The sequence below is a fragment of the Bufo gargarizans genome, chromosome 8 (assembly GCF_014858855.1).
Source record: "Bufo gargarizans isolate SCDJY-AF-19 chromosome 8, ASM1485885v1, whole genome shotgun sequence".
NCBI lineage: Eukaryota > Metazoa > Chordata > Amphibia > Anura > Bufonidae > Bufo > Bufo gargarizans.
Window position 1 is genome coordinate 24,395,401 of NC_058087.1, and position 16,061 is coordinate 24,411,461.

The 16,061-nt window shown below is 44.9% G+C and overlaps 1 protein-coding gene across 1 annotated transcript; it reads right to left on the reverse strand.

The window, feature by feature from the left end:
• Positions 1-2,087: 2,087 nt before the first annotated feature.
• Positions 2,088-15,034, reverse strand: LOC122945676 (histamine N-methyltransferase-like). Its single transcript, XM_044304818.1, has 6 exons — positions 14,895-15,034; positions 12,473-12,525; positions 10,002-10,109; positions 9,245-9,375; positions 4,081-4,174; positions 2,088-3,046 (listed from the first exon to the last, which is right to left on the reverse strand). Exons 1-6 carry the CDS (start codon positions 15,029-15,031, stop codon positions 2,694-2,696), a joined length of 876 nt encoding a protein of 291 aa, XP_044160753.1. The 5' UTR covers positions 15,032-15,034; the 3' UTR covers positions 2,088-2,693.
• Between the last annotated feature and the right edge of the window lie 1,027 nt (positions 15,035-16,061).

The following is a 16,061-nucleotide window of genomic DNA, read 5'->3' on the forward strand; positions in this document are numbered from 1 at the left end:
CCCATTAACTTTGATTATCTACGTCAAACGGTGACGTACTCTCAGATACTCCCACATTCGAGACGTCACTTCCGATTACGTCCGCGATGTGAGCAGGCCTCCGATAGAGAATAACTCAGGATCAGTACAGGATAAGTAATGTAATGTATGTACACAGTGACTGCACCAGCAGAATAGTGAGTGCAGCTCTGGAGTATAATACAGGATGTAACTGAGGATCAGTACAGGATAAGTAATGTAATGTATGTACACAGTTACTGCACCAGCAGAATAGTGAGTGCAGCTCTGGAGTATAATACAGGATGTAACTCAGGATCAGTACAGGATAAGTAATGTATGTACACAGTGACTGCACCATCAGAATAGTGAGTGCAGCTCTGGAGTATAATACAGGATGTAGCTCAGGATCAGTACAGGATAAGTAATGTATGTACACAGTGACTGCACCAGCAGAATAGTGAGTGCCGCTCTGGAGTATAATACAGGATGTAGCTCAGGATCAGTACAGGATAAGTAATGTATGTACGCCGTGACTCCACCAGCAGAATAGTGAGTGCAGCTCTGGATTATAATACAGGATGTAACTTAGGATCAGCACAGGGTAAGTAATGTAAAGATGTGATTTTCCCGCAGGGCGGACTGGGAACTTAAAGTGGCCCCATGTTGGAGGTTGGTCCACATTGACAGAAGGTGGGACAACAGAAGTAGGCAGGGCTAGCAATACCATAGTGCTGAACAAAATACTGCCCCAGCAGTACCAGATACCACAGTGCAGCACAACATACTCCCGCCCATGCTAAAGTATGAAATTGTAGCATCATCCTGAGAAAGTTGAATACAGGAGGGCACCTGTGGAACATAAATGACTGATGCTTCTACATTAATCAATGCTGAGATCATCAGATCTTTATGTACCCGGATTGCGGCCAAGAGGAGTGCTTGGGTGGGTCGCTGTACATCGCCCACTGGGAAATTTCCCTGTAGGCTCTATGGCGAGTCCCATGTTCTATGGCTAACGAAAGGGTAAAGCTTGCAAAAAGCATATTTTAGTGTGTCAATAGCAGTGTTCTGTATATTTTTCCAAATTAAGCCTGTTTTTTCTCCAAAAACCTGTCGCAATTTTTCTACTGTTTATAATAAAAAAAATTGAGAAATCAGAGGAGACATCAGAGAGTCAAACTCAATTTTTCAGGCTGATTGAAGCACTGGCATATCCATCTATTCAAGTTTCATCCAATGTCAAAAGCAGGAGGGACAGCTGGAAGCAATCTTTAAAAAGTTAAAACTTTACAAAAAGTTTTAATAAGTGAAAAAAAAGGTATAGAGCCAGGTTTATTGTTCTACTTAATCACATTTATTAAACATTATACATTAATCAAAGCAGAATCGCAAACCTAAAATAAAAGCCCTTACAAGAATTAACAAGACGAGTGGCGAGGAGCGAGGCACCATCCTTTGCAGGAGCACTTGACATGGCAGCGTGACCAAGAGACTCTACTCAATATCGCTGTTATTCCTTTTAGCACAACCGGCATAACCAAGTGACTCATTAACAAGATGGTGCAATATTTAAAAATCAGAACTATGGAAAACAGGACAGCCTTACCAGAGCTCATATTATTAGCATTGTGATTCTTAAGGTCAGCAGCACCTGGGTCTCAGTTCTCAAGGGGCTGGTTGTATTGTCTTCGTCTTAGGTAAGGTTGGTTCCTTGACTTGTACAAGACATTCATTAGGAATGTTGTTTTTCTTAAAGGGATTGTCCAGCCAAAACATGTGGCATGGAAAGGCGCTGCTGCATGGCAGACGGGGCAGCTGCCAATCGGACATTGAGCATGTAGAGGCGCCGCTGCACAGCACTCAGGACGGTTGCTGGGTAGAGATGAGCAAATTGATTCTACACTACTGAAATTCATTAAGAATTTCCTTAAAAAACTTTGGTTGCCAGCAAATGCAAAACTTTTGAGATTCAACCAACATGAACAGCTCAAAATGTTGCCTGCCATTTTACAGATCAGAAGGCTCTTCAATTCCTGGTCCCGAATCGACTTTTCCGATCACTTGTGGTGGACCACCTTAGGCCGTGATTGGCTTTTCCAGGTATTTCTGGTGCATTAAACTGGGACTAGGAATTGAAGAGCAGCAGGGACTGGAGCATGGTGAAATCAGTATGGCCTTTATTTTTAAGCCACTGGGTGTCCTAAACAAAAAAGATTAATACAACGGGATAATCCTTTAGTAGGACACATGCACAAAACTAGGTGTTGGACCCATCTTTGTGACTCTTACCTATTGAAAAGAGTCCTGTTGCCGATTCTGTGTGTCTAGTGCCCCATATATTTAAACAGAGGGCTGGTTATGCTTGTATATGGCGCTCTGCATTGGATGTGTATGAGACTTACGGAAGGGGCATTGAGTAAATTATGGAGGGAGAGATTGTAGGTTTTGCCCTTGACCCAAAAAAACTAAATATGAGGAAAAAGCATAGACTATGGAGAGGCGTAGAGAACCCCCAAGCCTTCCCACCTTGTTCCTGAATTCTACTACATTAACAGTCCCCATAATAGCAAAAAGGATGACCCCCCCAATCTTTTTAAACATCGCATCTAAAAACAGTAAAAAAAATTCAATATTTAGAAAAATTTTGTAATCACTGAGACCAGTTGCATGGACGCGCCCATTGTTCCTCATATCTATCCACTCCCCACCACTATAGCGCTAAGATTATTATTTAAAATTATCTTTCCCTCTTTAACAGAGCTGTACTTTGGGCGCTGGAGCTCTTGAAATATTTCCTCTCTCAGCTCGGGAGAGGCATTTTTGTTAAAATCATAAGTCTCTGTGAGAAAATCCAACATCAAGTCGCCGTTCCTGTTCCCATCGATGAAGCATTCCGTGATGTTAATGTAAGCTGGCAGCTCATAGCTCTGATACTTTGTGCCCTCTGATCTCAGCACGTCTGCAATGTCGTCCGCTGAGAGGCACTGGTCGTTTCGGGGCAAACGTGGTCCGTACTTCTTCCATATAATAGAAGATCCGCTATTTCCTGATGGGAAGAAAGAAAAGTTGGATGGAACTTCAGGAAGGGACATAACTTATAGAAAATGAAGTGATATAAAACCAGGCCCGATCAGTAGGATCTGCTTAAATAGAAGCTCTAAGTGGCCATCACTTGACAGTCCCGTCTTCAGATCTTTAGGAATGAATCGGCTGTCACATGGCAGTCACTCCTTTCTGTACCAATATCTGTGGATCATCCTCCTGTTTTGAACTAGCTATCTCAAGTCTGGCTGTCCAGTAATGAAGCCCGGGAGTCGTGCCCAAATGATCCGTCTTCAATATTACCAGATCATATGGGACCTTATACAGAGACAAGACCTAAATAATCTGCCAATAGGCTCTTTACATCACATTTTGCTCTTTCGGCTGTTCCACTAATGCAGATGCTTGGAGGCGCCTCTGGATGGTGGGGAGTAAAATGTTACGTTTTAAAGAGGACCTCTCCCCGCTCCTGACATGCATGTTTTAGGCTACTTTCACACTCGTGTTTGGTGCGGATCCATCTTGTTTCTGCACAGACGGATCCGCACCGATAATGCAAACGCTTGTATCCGTTCATAACGGATCAGTTTGCATTATGCATAAAAAAATTGTCTAAGTCAAAACGGATTCGTCTTGACTTACATTAAAAGTCAATGGGTGATGGATCAGTTTTCAATTGCACCATATTGTGTCAGTGAAAAACAGATCCGTCCCCATTGACTTACATTGTAAGTCAGGACGGATCCATTTGGCTCTGCATCGTCAGACGGTCACCTAAACGCTGCAAGCTGCGTTTTAGTGACCGTCTAAACACCCCCCCCCCCCCCCCCCCCCCCCCCCCAACTGGTTACCACTCCTCTGTACCCTTACTGCAGACTGCTAGCAATTCATTTATAACTTCTAGCAGGAATAATAAAGGAATGGCACAACAGAGAGCCATAAGAATAGATGTTTCAGAACTGTTATTGCATGGGGAATGCATGAAGCTATTAATACAGGCATGTCAGGAGCGGGGAGAGGTCCTCTTTAATCTCTTACCAGATACAAGTATTATAAGGAGTTTTCCATTTGGTGCCAATAGGCTCCTGAAGAAGGTCAGTGTTGCTGGCACATCTTCTACGTAGTACAGCATCTGGAAGCATAAAGAACAATAGACATCTATGCCGAGGACATATTTCCACTTGTATACTCTTCATGTAGATGCAGTTATCTTCTTTTGTGTATTATATTTTGCTACTGTTGTGTATGCATGGCCCTGTTGAAATAAATGCACCTCAAGTATGTAGGTGGGCATGAGGTTTCAAAACGGAGCTGTCACTTCTCCTGACATTTCTGTTTTTAGTAACTACTTGCATTCCCCATGCACTAACAATTCTGGAGCATCTATTCTTATGACTCTGTGGTGTGTCGTTCCTTTATTATTCCTGCTAGAAGTTATGAATTGAAAGCAGTTTGCAATGAATGTCCAGCTGGGTGTTACCAGTTGGGGGTGGGTGTCCCTGCACAGTCAGACACTGGCATAACTAATTGGATAGTGTCATGCCCTGCTCAGGTCATGTGTGGAGGTCTGCTAGGTTAGCAGCACATGTGTAGCCTTTTGTTATTGTTTTGGAGTTGAACTATATCCACCTCCCTTCAGGTGCACTGGGTGGGGTCATTGGTATGAGTTTAAATTACGCCCACTCCCAGTGTCCTGTGCGGGTTATAGCTTCTGTCTTGTTCAGAGGAAGGAAGGAGGGAAGGATTGCTGTTCCTACTCAGTACAAGATAAGTTGATTTTGTTTTCTTGTGATTGTCTGTCTAGGCTGTTAGAGCAAATGATGGCCAATGGGATAGAGAAGGCGCTCATAGGGTAAGTAAATTCAAACCAACAAATTTCTAATGAAAGAAATGGTTTGCTCACCTACTGCGGTTGCATCAATTGGATGCAACTGCAATGGAGATCGAGTATAGATAAGGGATGGTTGGTGCAGCCAAGATCCGTCCTAACACCTTGGGCAGGGGCCACCCTGCCACTACGGTAATGGAAATGAAGAGAAGTGCGCTACACCTTAAGTGGAGCGTGTGGACTGCTGGGGGCGCACGAGACAACCAAACAAGGACCGTGTTTTAATTTCGGCAGTATTCCATTTATTCGTAAGACAACACGTTTCGGGGTAAAGTCCCCTTTATCAAGTCTGAGCCGGGAAGGTTAGGAGAGTGTCACGGCTCATCTGAAGAGGCGCGTGTAGGACGCTCCTACACGTGCCTCTTCAGATGAGCCATGACACTCTCCTAACCTTCCCGGCTCAGACTAGATAAAGGGGACTTTACCCCGAAACGCGTTGTCTTACGAATAAATGGAATACTGCCGAAATTAAAACACGGTCCTTGTTTGGTTGTCTCGTGCGCCCCCAGCAGTCCACACGCTCCACTTAAGGTGTAGCGCACTTCTCTTCATAGGCTGTTAGAGAGACGCCTGCCCCCTCCAGGTTCCGAGGGAGCAGGCTGCCTCTTTCCCCCTTTCACCATCTTAGGGATTTTAGGGAATCTTCAGCCTAGGCACGAGGACGCGTTCATTCCCACCTTCAGGGTCTAAATGTGGGCATAGAAGTCTAGGGAGAGCTGGTAGGGATTTGTCAGGAGGTGAACTTTATCCCCAGCTTCTTGCCTAGACATTTGTTTTGTTGTACTCTGTGTATCTTGTATCCTGTCCAGTGTGACAGATAGTTTCAGACTGTACTGGGAAACACCACCAACTGGTAACACCCATCTGGACCATCATTTCAAACTGATAGCAATTCAAAAATTCTAGCAGGAATAATAAAAGAATCGCACAACATAGAGTCATAAGAATAGATGTTCCAGAATTGTTATTGCATGTGAGTAGTTACTAAAACTAACATGTCAGGAGAGAAAAAAATAAAATAAGAAAAAACTTTTCCACATTGAACACTACCATTCCTACACCATGATACTGTCCCGAATGGCTAACCAATAATGTCATCTGTGTATTTATTCCCAGTCCTCCTATATTGTGCATTAATAATATTGCTATGTAACTTATGTATTGTTATTACATGTAATCATGTAATGTGCCTGGTTCACCAGCAGGTGGCAGTGTATCTGGCAAAGAGATCTTTAGATAGTCCTGCTAGTCCTGCTTCCTACCAAGGGAGGGGTTGCAGGAAGCTACAGTTAGTTGAGTCAAAAGTTGGAACCAGGCGAGTCAAGTCATGGGCCAGTGAGAGGAATGCCCCCCTCCTGCATCAGGAGTCTCCGAAGGGAAACAGCTCCATGACCCCTTACAGATACAGAGCATTACGAGGGGGTCAATAGCCAAAAGGTACCCCCCTCAAAAGGTATAAGAACTGTCAGAGTCCAGCTACCAGAACAAAGCCAGTCTAGCACAGCAGAGAAAGAGAAAGTAAGGTATCTAAGTTTGCCTGACAGTTTACCTCAAAACCTGCTGAAACCAAGAGAAAGACCAAATGTTGTCTGGATGCAAGTTTATTCAAGTAAGGCCTCATGCACACGACAGTTTTTTTTCACGGCCCGCAAAAACAGGGTCCGTGGGTCCGTGATCCGTGACCGTTTTTTCGTCCGTGGGTCTTCCTTGATTTTTGGAGGATCCACGGACATGAAAAAAAAAGTCGTTTTGGCGTCCGCCTAGCCGTGCGGAGCCAAACGGATCCGTCCTGAATTACAATGCAAGTCAATGGGGACGGATCCGTTTGACGTTGACACAATATGGTGCAATTGCAAACGGATCCGTCCTCATTGACTTTCAATGTAAAGTCAGGAGTCCCTTTACTTTCACACTTGTGTTCATAATGCAGACGGTGGCTCCGTTCAGAGCGGATCCGTCTGCATTATATTGTTAAAACATTTCTAAAGTGTGAAAATAGCCTCAGACGGATCCGTCCAGACTTTACATTGAAAGTCAATGGGGGACGGATCCGTTTGAAAATTGAGCCACAGTGTGTCATCTTCAAACGGATCCGTCCCCATTGACTTACATTATAAGTCTAGACGGATCCGCTTGCCTCCGCACGGCCAGGCGGACACCCGAACATAACTTGAAGCGTCCCCATCACCATGGGAACTCCTCTATGTTAGAATATACTGTCGGATATGAGCTACATCGTGAAACTCATTTCCGACAGTATATTCTAACACAGAGGCGTTCCCATGGTGATGGGGACGCTTCAGGTTAGAATACACTGAAAAACTGTGTACATGTCTGCCCCCTGCTGCCTGGCAGCACCCGATCTTAGGGCAGTGATCAGCACAATTAACTCCTCAGGTGCCGCACCTGAAAGGGTTAATTGTACTATCATATCCCCCAGAGATCAGGTCTGCCAGGCAGCAGGGGGCAGACTCCCCCCCCCCTCCCCAGTTTGAATATCGTTGGTGGCACAGTGTGCGCCCACCATCGACCCCCCCCTTCCTCCCTCTATAGTTAAAAATCGTTGGTGGCACAGTGTGCGCCCACCATCGCCCCCCCCTTCCTCCCTGTATAGTTAAAAATCATTGGTGGCACAGTGTGCGCCCACCATCGGCCCCCCCTCTCCCTATAGTAGTAACAACCATTGGTGGCAGTGTGCGGCCTCCCATTCCCCCCCCCCCCCATCATTGGTGGCAGCGGAGTTCCGATCAGAGTCCCAGTTTAATCGCTGGGGCTCCGATCGGTAACCATGGCAACCAGGAAGCTACTGCATCCCTGGTTGCCATGGTTACTTAGCAATAGTACAATTGTAGAAGATTCATACTTACCTGCTTGCTGCTGCGATGTCTGTGACCGGCCGGGAGCTCCACCTACTGGTAAGTGAAAGGTCTGTGCGGCGCATTGCTAAAGAACTGTCACTTACCAGTAGGAGGAGCTCCCGGCCGGTCACAGACATCGCAGCAGCAAGCAGGTAAGTATGAATCTTCTACTGTGGTGGGGGGGGGGAATGGGAGGCCGCACACTGCCACCAATGGTTGTTACTACTATAGAGAGAGGGGGGCCGATGGTGGGTGCACACTGTGCCACCAACGATTTTTAACTATAGAGGGAGGAAGGGGGGGGGGATGGTGGGCGCACACTGTGCCACCAACGATATTCAAACTGGGGAGTGGGGGGGGGTCTGCCCCCTGCTGCCTGGCAGCCCTGATCTCTTACAGGGGAATATGATAGTACAATTAACCCCTTTAGGTGCCGCACCTGAAGGGGTTAATTGTGCTATCATATCCCCCTGTAAGAGATCGGGTGCTGCCAGGCAGCAGGGGGCAGTCTTGTACAAAGTTTGCAGTGTATTCTAACTAGAAGCGTCCCCATCACCATGGGAACGCTTCTGTGTTAGAATATACTGTCGGAAATGAGTTTTCACAAAGTGAAAACTTAGATCAGAAAAAGCTTTTATGCAGACGGATCTTCGGATCCGTCTGTATGAAAGCAACCTACGGCCACGGATCACGGACACGGATGCCAATCTTGTGTGCATCCGTGTTCTTTCACGGACCCATTGACTTGAATGGGTCCGTGAACCGTTGTCCGTCAAAAAAATAGGACAGGTCATATTTTTTTGACGGACAGGATACACGGATCACGGCCTCGGCTGCAAAACGGTGCATTTTCCGATTTTTCCACGGACCCATTGAAAGTCAATGGGTCCGCGAAAAAAAACGGAAAACGGCACAACGGCCACGGATGCACACAACGGTCGTGTGCATGAGGCCAAAAGCTGTTGAATTTTTACCAGGTTTGGACTCTTACTCCACCAACTATTACTCTCCCCTTTATTGCTGCAGAGCCTAACCATGGGGGGCAATGGTATCCAGGTAGGAGAACCATGACAAAACAACTAATAAGGCCACATCAGCATTTCTAAAAACCTGGTACATGATCAACCCTGGGGGGCGGCATTTTGCACATGCCTAAAGTTCATTATTGCTCAGGAAAGGCATGACGAGGGAAACCTAGAGCACTAAGGCATTGGCTGGTCAGGTGCAATTAGCATGTACTGGTTCCTTAAAATGGAGTGATCTGGCACATGTGCACAAGTCATGTCCAGGGATATAGGAACTGATGTGGTGATCGCCCACTGTGCACAGCGCTGCACAATATGTAGGTGCTGTATAAACCTTGAGAAACAAGCGAGTATAATCATACAAATCATCCTGGCTTTTGCATCATTGGCTCTCATCAGCGCAGAATACGCGATCTCTACAGTACACTTACATGTATCATATGGATGAAATCATACTTTCTTTCTGACGTCTCTTCCTTAACTTGAACCTCAAACTCAAAAGATGTTTTGTTGATCCAGTTAAAATGAACATTTTCAAGTCCCGGGGTCTTGGCCACGCGCTCTGCAACACATGGAGCAGAATCAGATTACTGCCATAAAACAGCCAGAGAAGGTTTTGTTGTGTCCAATGTCCACAGAAAAGTGATTCGGCGAGCCCCAGAAGAGTTGGTGCAGAGAATGGGAGTGGTAGTAGCCCTAATGATGTGTTGTGTCACGGTGTACTCCCTCAAGCTATTGCTTCCTTAGGATTGGTTTAGTGGAATTGTAATGGTGAAGAATGAGGACAGAATTAAAATTTACTAAGTGCAATGTAGAACTTCAAATACATTCAATAGCACCTGATTTTAAGTGCAATCTTCTCTCTTGCGCCAGTAAGGATGATGGAGGCAGAGTGATTGGCTAAAGTTTAACACTATGTATTACTGGCCTAGTAGTATTCTAGATAATGGGTGTCTTAGCTGTAGTCCCTCACCTAACCTCTGTCTTTAATACTGGTTGTAACTGTTCAGTCTGTTGTCTGTCTTCTCAATGATATACTTGAGGCTGTGTTTAGCTATTATTCAGTTTGGAGAATCTTAGGAGCAGGAGCTCAGCAGTGTGCTTCCTCTCCACTTGTTTGGGGTACTAGAGTGACTCCTTGACAGGCACCAAATGAGGGCAAAGTACAGAGAATAAGGACACACTTACCCTTGTAGCTGAGGATCTGCTCTGGGCTTGGCTCAACAATATCACTATGGATGGGGATTCCAGGATATCGAGCTTGTATTTTGGACAAGATTTTTAGGTCTATTTCACCTAAATATGGAATTTACAAGAAAGTGTTTCTAAGAAACCATTAAAGTCTATCGTGTAATATCTTCTTACAAATAAAAAAATAAAAAAGAGCCTCTGCAGGTAAATTAAATTATTGCAAGGCACCTATTCCAATCACTGCATGTCTACTCCAGCTACAAACATCGCTTATATTGACAAAACCATATCGGTTGGTGGTCAGGCTGTGGGAATCCAGCAGAAAGAGATGGATCAGCGGTATCCTCTTCATGATGTCTGCTCCTGCCCCTCCTTGCACCTGATGTAATAATCCGTTCTTCAAATAGTCCCACTTAGTGGCAAGCTCGGGGCCAAAAATTAAACCGGGCTGGGACAAGACGCCTGATGAAGGGAGGTGTACCTTTGAAATGTGTTGGAGAATTTTTGGCCCCTCTGGACTATCCTTAGTGGTGGTGACAACACCCTACCGATCAGTCAGATTAACTTCTGATGGGTACAGTCTGACCAATTACCGATATAGTTTTGTCAATATGCAAACCGGATTCCAAAAAAGTTGGGACACTATACAAATCGTGAATAAACACTGAATGCAATGATGTGGAGGTGCCAACTTCTAATATTTTATTCAGAATAGAACATAAACCACGGAACAAAAGTTTAAACTGAGAAAATGTACAATTTTAAGGGAAAAATATGTTGAATCAGAATTTCATGGTGTCAACAAATCCCCAAAAAGTTGGGACAAGTCCATTTTCACCACTGTGTGGCATCTCCCCTTCTTCTTACAACACTCAACAGACGTCTGGGGACCGAGGAGACCAGTTTCTCAAGTTTAGAAATAGGAATGCTCTCCCATTCTTGTCTAATACAGGCCTCTAACTGTTCAATCGTCTTGGGCCTTCTTTGTTGCACCTTCCTCTTTATGATGCGCCAATTGTTCTCTATAGGTGGAAGATCTGGACTGCAGACTGGCCATTTCAGTACCCGGATCCTTCTCCTACGCAGCCATGATGTTGTCATTGATGCAGAATGTGGTCTGGCATTATCTTGTTGAAAAATGCAGGGTCTTCCCTGAAAGAGATGACGTCTGGATGGGAGCATATGTTGTTCTAGAACCTGAATATATTTTTCTGCATTGATGGTGCCTTTCCAGACATGCAAGCTGCCCATGCCACACGCACTCATGCCACCCCATACCATCAGAGATGCAGGCTTCTGAACTGAGCGTTGATAACAACTTGGGTTGTCCTTGTCCTCTTTGGTCCGGATGACATGGCGTCCCAGATTTCCAAAAAGAACTTCCAATCGTGACTTGTCTGACCACAGAATACTCTTCCATTTTGCCCCACTCTATTTTAAATGATCCCTGCCCCAGTGAAAACGCCTGAGCTTGTGGATCTTACTTAGAAATGGCTTCTTCTTTGCACTGTAGAGTTTCAGCTGGCAACGGCGGATGGCACGGTGGATTGTGTTCACTGACAATGGTTTCTGGAAGTATTCCTGAGCCCATTCTGCGATTTCCTTTACAGTAGCATTCCTGTTTGTGGTGCAGTGTTGTTTAAGGGCCCGGAGATCACGGGCATCCAGTATGGTTTTACGGCCTTGACCCTTACGCACAGAGATTGTTCCAGGTTCTCTGAATCTTCGGATGATGTTATGCACAGTTGATGATGATAGATGCAAAGTCTTTGCAATTTTTCACTGGGTAACACCTTTCTGATATTGCTCCACTATCTTTCTGCGCAACATTGTGGGAATTGGTGATCCTCTACCCATCTTGGCTTCTGAGAGACACTGCCACTCTGAGAAGCTCTTTTTATACCCAATCATGTTGCCAATTGACCTAATTAGTGTTAATTGGTCTTCCAGCTCTTCGTTATGCTCAAATTTACTTTTTACAGCCTCTTATTGCTACTTGTCCCAATTTTTTGGGGATTTGTTGACACCGTGAAAATTGTAATCAACGTATTTTTCCTTTAAAATGATACATTTACTCGGATTAAACGTTTGATCTGTCATCTACGTTCTATTACAAATAAAATATTGACATTTGCCATCTCCACATCATTGCATTCAGTTTTTATTCACAATTTGTTTAGTGTCCCAACTTTTTGGGAATCCGGTTTGTAGATGCTGTTTACAGTTGGTCCAGGCACAGAGTGTATCCTCTGGGTTTTTGAGGTTTAGGCAGTGCAAGTTATGTTCCGATTTTCTTGTAAAAGGATTTTAGCACTTAGGCGTGCCAATATTTTCACTTGCAGCAGTTTCTGGTAACCCATGTAACTGCATTTGTCCATTGACCATTATATTCACTACTACATGTTGTCTTCTGATTTCTGCCCCATACAGACTTTACAATGACTCTATGGCCCTGACATTGCTCTTACCTGATCCACTTCCTACTCCAAGGACATTGATGGTCGTCTTTCCATCCCCTATACTGGAAAACAGATACTGGTTTATATACACAATCCAGATATACCTAGAGGCACAACTTGTGTTATTCTGGACTAGAAAAACTAAAGATCTAGTGTTAGGATAGGCCTTCCATTTAAAATCTGTGGGATAAAAGTCTGATGAAGTTGATTCAGCAAGCACTACGTCCCCCTCGTATTGTACCAGACACAGCACCATACTTTTAGTAGTGGCTGTGTCTTGTATTGCATCTCAGTCCCATTCACTATGGTCTAACCTGTTCATACTTATTTTCGGTAAAGGTCAACAATAAAGAAAAGGTTTATATTGGTTATTGGGGAATACATAATTTGTAAATAAATAAACAGGTGTGTGCAGCCTACCTCGTCTACTGAAAGGATCATCCTTACCTGCCCCACGCCACTCTGGTCCTCCGCACTTGCTCCTTCACCTCCATCTTATGGTGCCAGGCTTGTTTACTTCCTCCCTGGCATGGTCTTGGTCACCTGATCCTCTTCAGCCAACCCCTGTCCACAAAAGACACATCGTCGTTGAACTCAGTGGTTGGCTGAAGAGGATCGGGTGACGATGCCCGTGACAGGAAGTAAGTAAACAAGCCCTGGACTGAACAATGGAGACGTGGGACTGACACGCTACAGTGCTACAGTGGAGTAGCTCACCACCAAAATGACCAGGGGCCACCAGGCGTGTGTCTAACACAACAGTTCAGTGAACCCTACTGGGTATGGGGATTCAGAGCAGACGGACGGTCACTGCTCCTCTAATAACGAAGCTGCCTCAACATTAATGACTTCATTTTTCATGGCAATATCAGAATTGGACCTCCACTGATTGGTAAAGGGTTGTCTTCTCCGATGAGTCACGTTTTCTGCTTCATGGAACAGAGGGACGTTGGAGTGTCAGGAGAGAAATTTTAGAGAACAAATACTCTGCACCCATTACTGGAAGAGCACAAGCTGGTGGGGGCAGCTTCATGGTTTGGGGTGAAGGTTTTTCTGGCATTTTCTGGGCCAGTTATACATGTGGAAGGCACTCTCAACTAATTTGGGTAAGAATCCATCCTAGCAGATCACGTATGCCCATACATGCTCATTGTTATCCCTGGGGTGGATAGGATCTTCCAGCAAGACAAGGCGACAAATCTCACGGCGAGAAATGTCCAAATGACCAAGACTTCCAAGTACTTCCCTAGCCCCCTTTCCAGACTTGAACCCAACTAAGCATCTGTGGGGCCACCTGGATGGTCGATCCCCCCCACGTCCCCTCCAGCAGCTGTGGGATGCTCTGCAGTGAGCATGGCTCCAGATACTTGTGACAACCTACCAGAACCTTATGGAGTCACCCCCACCCCGTCTAGCTGCTGTCTGTGCTGCATATAGTGGTTACTCTAGATATTATCTGGTGGTCAGAATGCAGTGTCCTGAAACTGTGTCCTTGTAAATGTGTTCTCATAAAGTTGCATAGGGAGGGGTAGGTTCTAACAAGCCTCCCAGTGTTAACTCCACCCTACACTCAGTGCACAGTGCTGGAAGAAGAAGGTTAGTGTGTGATGTCTGAGGACAAGCTGAACCTCAGCTGCCATTTTGCAGAGTTATAAAAACTCCATGCTTAGTTTGATGTAACAGCCCATAGAAAGGAATATCTCCAGTATCTCCAGGCAACTCGGAGAAGAATATCGACAAAGGAAGGTAACTGTTTATCAGACTCCTCCAGACTCCTTTGCATCAGTTGGAGAAATTATCAGCTACCAGCTACCCACCATAGTTAAAGACAAAAAAGCCATTTGTCTGAATATAGTATTCCTAGAAAAGGATACTGTGAAGTATAGGATTATACATTACAGTAAAAACAGAATTACCCTCCAACCTGGAGAAGAGAGAGAGAGAGTGAGAGTGAGAGAGAGAGTCTGTCATAGAGGAAAATTCCTTATGCAACTTCTGGGAACTAATGTGAAACACTGTAAAAGCTGAATTGATGTAATTGACTTTTGCATACATTGAAAAGTAAAGTACTGGGAGTTTGTTAAAAGCTCTAGTCTTCTTATTCTATATCACCATTACTACTACCACCAATATTTGCACCTAACGGTGCTGGTGTCACAAACCAGGTGCCCAGACACCAAAAGCACCCTAAACACCACCACCATCAAGGGCACCTCAACTTCCATCTGGCTGGCGTTCCCTGCAACCGAGAGTGCCCCGGAAGATTTTGTGCTTCCCATCCACTGCACGCTGGCCCCAAGGGACAACTTAACCGTGAGTACTACTATCCTCGGCACCTTATCACTAGTACGATCAGGCACATCACCCCTAGGGTGTCTGGTCGCCGCAAGAATAATGGGACTTGCCTGTCTATAAAGTGAGGGCGACTTACCTGGAGACGATGCCTGGCAGCCTGGTCTCTATAAACTGCTGCATGCACTGGTGATCGGTGGAATTCTTAAGGAATAGGCGGAAGGACTCGACGTATCTGCTGCTATCTGACAGAAGGCTCCTCATTGCAGTCTCCATCTTTCTTCCTGAGCAGCGAGAGGGGGAGCAGTGAATGAGCTGTTCTTGAGTTTCTTCTCCTCAGTACAAGTATCTATTTGTCTTATCACTCCTCTAGGGGATGACTGCTCTGTCATGAGATGTCACCTGTACACAGGCAGCATTCCATTAAATCAAGCATTTCATGGGTATAGATATAGGGAGACCATTATCAAATCAAATGTCATTTTTGTGGCGTAAAAGTTGCAAGTCATGGCAACCCTCGCACATTTCGTGTTCCTCACCACTTTTAAAAGTAGTCTATGTTTAAGAGCTAAAAGTACAAACCGGATTCCCAAAAAGTTGGGACACTAAACAAATTGTGAATAAAAACTGAATGCAATGATGTGGAGATGGCAAATGTCAATATTTTATTTGTAATAGAACGTAGATGACAGATCAAACGTTTAATCCGAGTAAATGTATCATTTTAAAGGAAAAATACGTTGATTCAAATTTTCACGGTGTCAACAAATCCCCAAAAAGTTGGGACAAGTAGCAATAAGAGGCTGGAAAAAGTAAATTTGAGCATAACGAAGAGCTGGAAGACCAATTAACACTAATTAGGTCAATTGGCAACATGATTGGGTATAAAAAGAGCTTCTCAGAGTGGCAGTGTCTCTCAGAAGCCAAGATGGGTAGAGGATCACCAATTCCCACAATGTTGCGCAGAAAGATAGTGGAGCAATATCAGAAAGGTGTTACCCAGCGAAGAATTGCAAAGACTTTGCATCTATCATCATCAACTGTGCATAACATCATCCGAAGATTCAGAGAATCTGGAACAATCTCTGTGCGTAAGGGTCAAGGCCGTAAAACCATACTGGATGCCCGTGATCTCCGGGCCCTTAAACGACACTGCACCACAAACAGGAATGCTACTGTAAAGGAAATCACAGAATGGGCTCAGGAATACTTCCAGAAACCATTGTCAGTGAACACAAGTCCACCGTGCCATCCGCCGTTGCCAGCTGAAACTCTACAGTGCAAAGAAGAAGCCATTTCTAAGCAA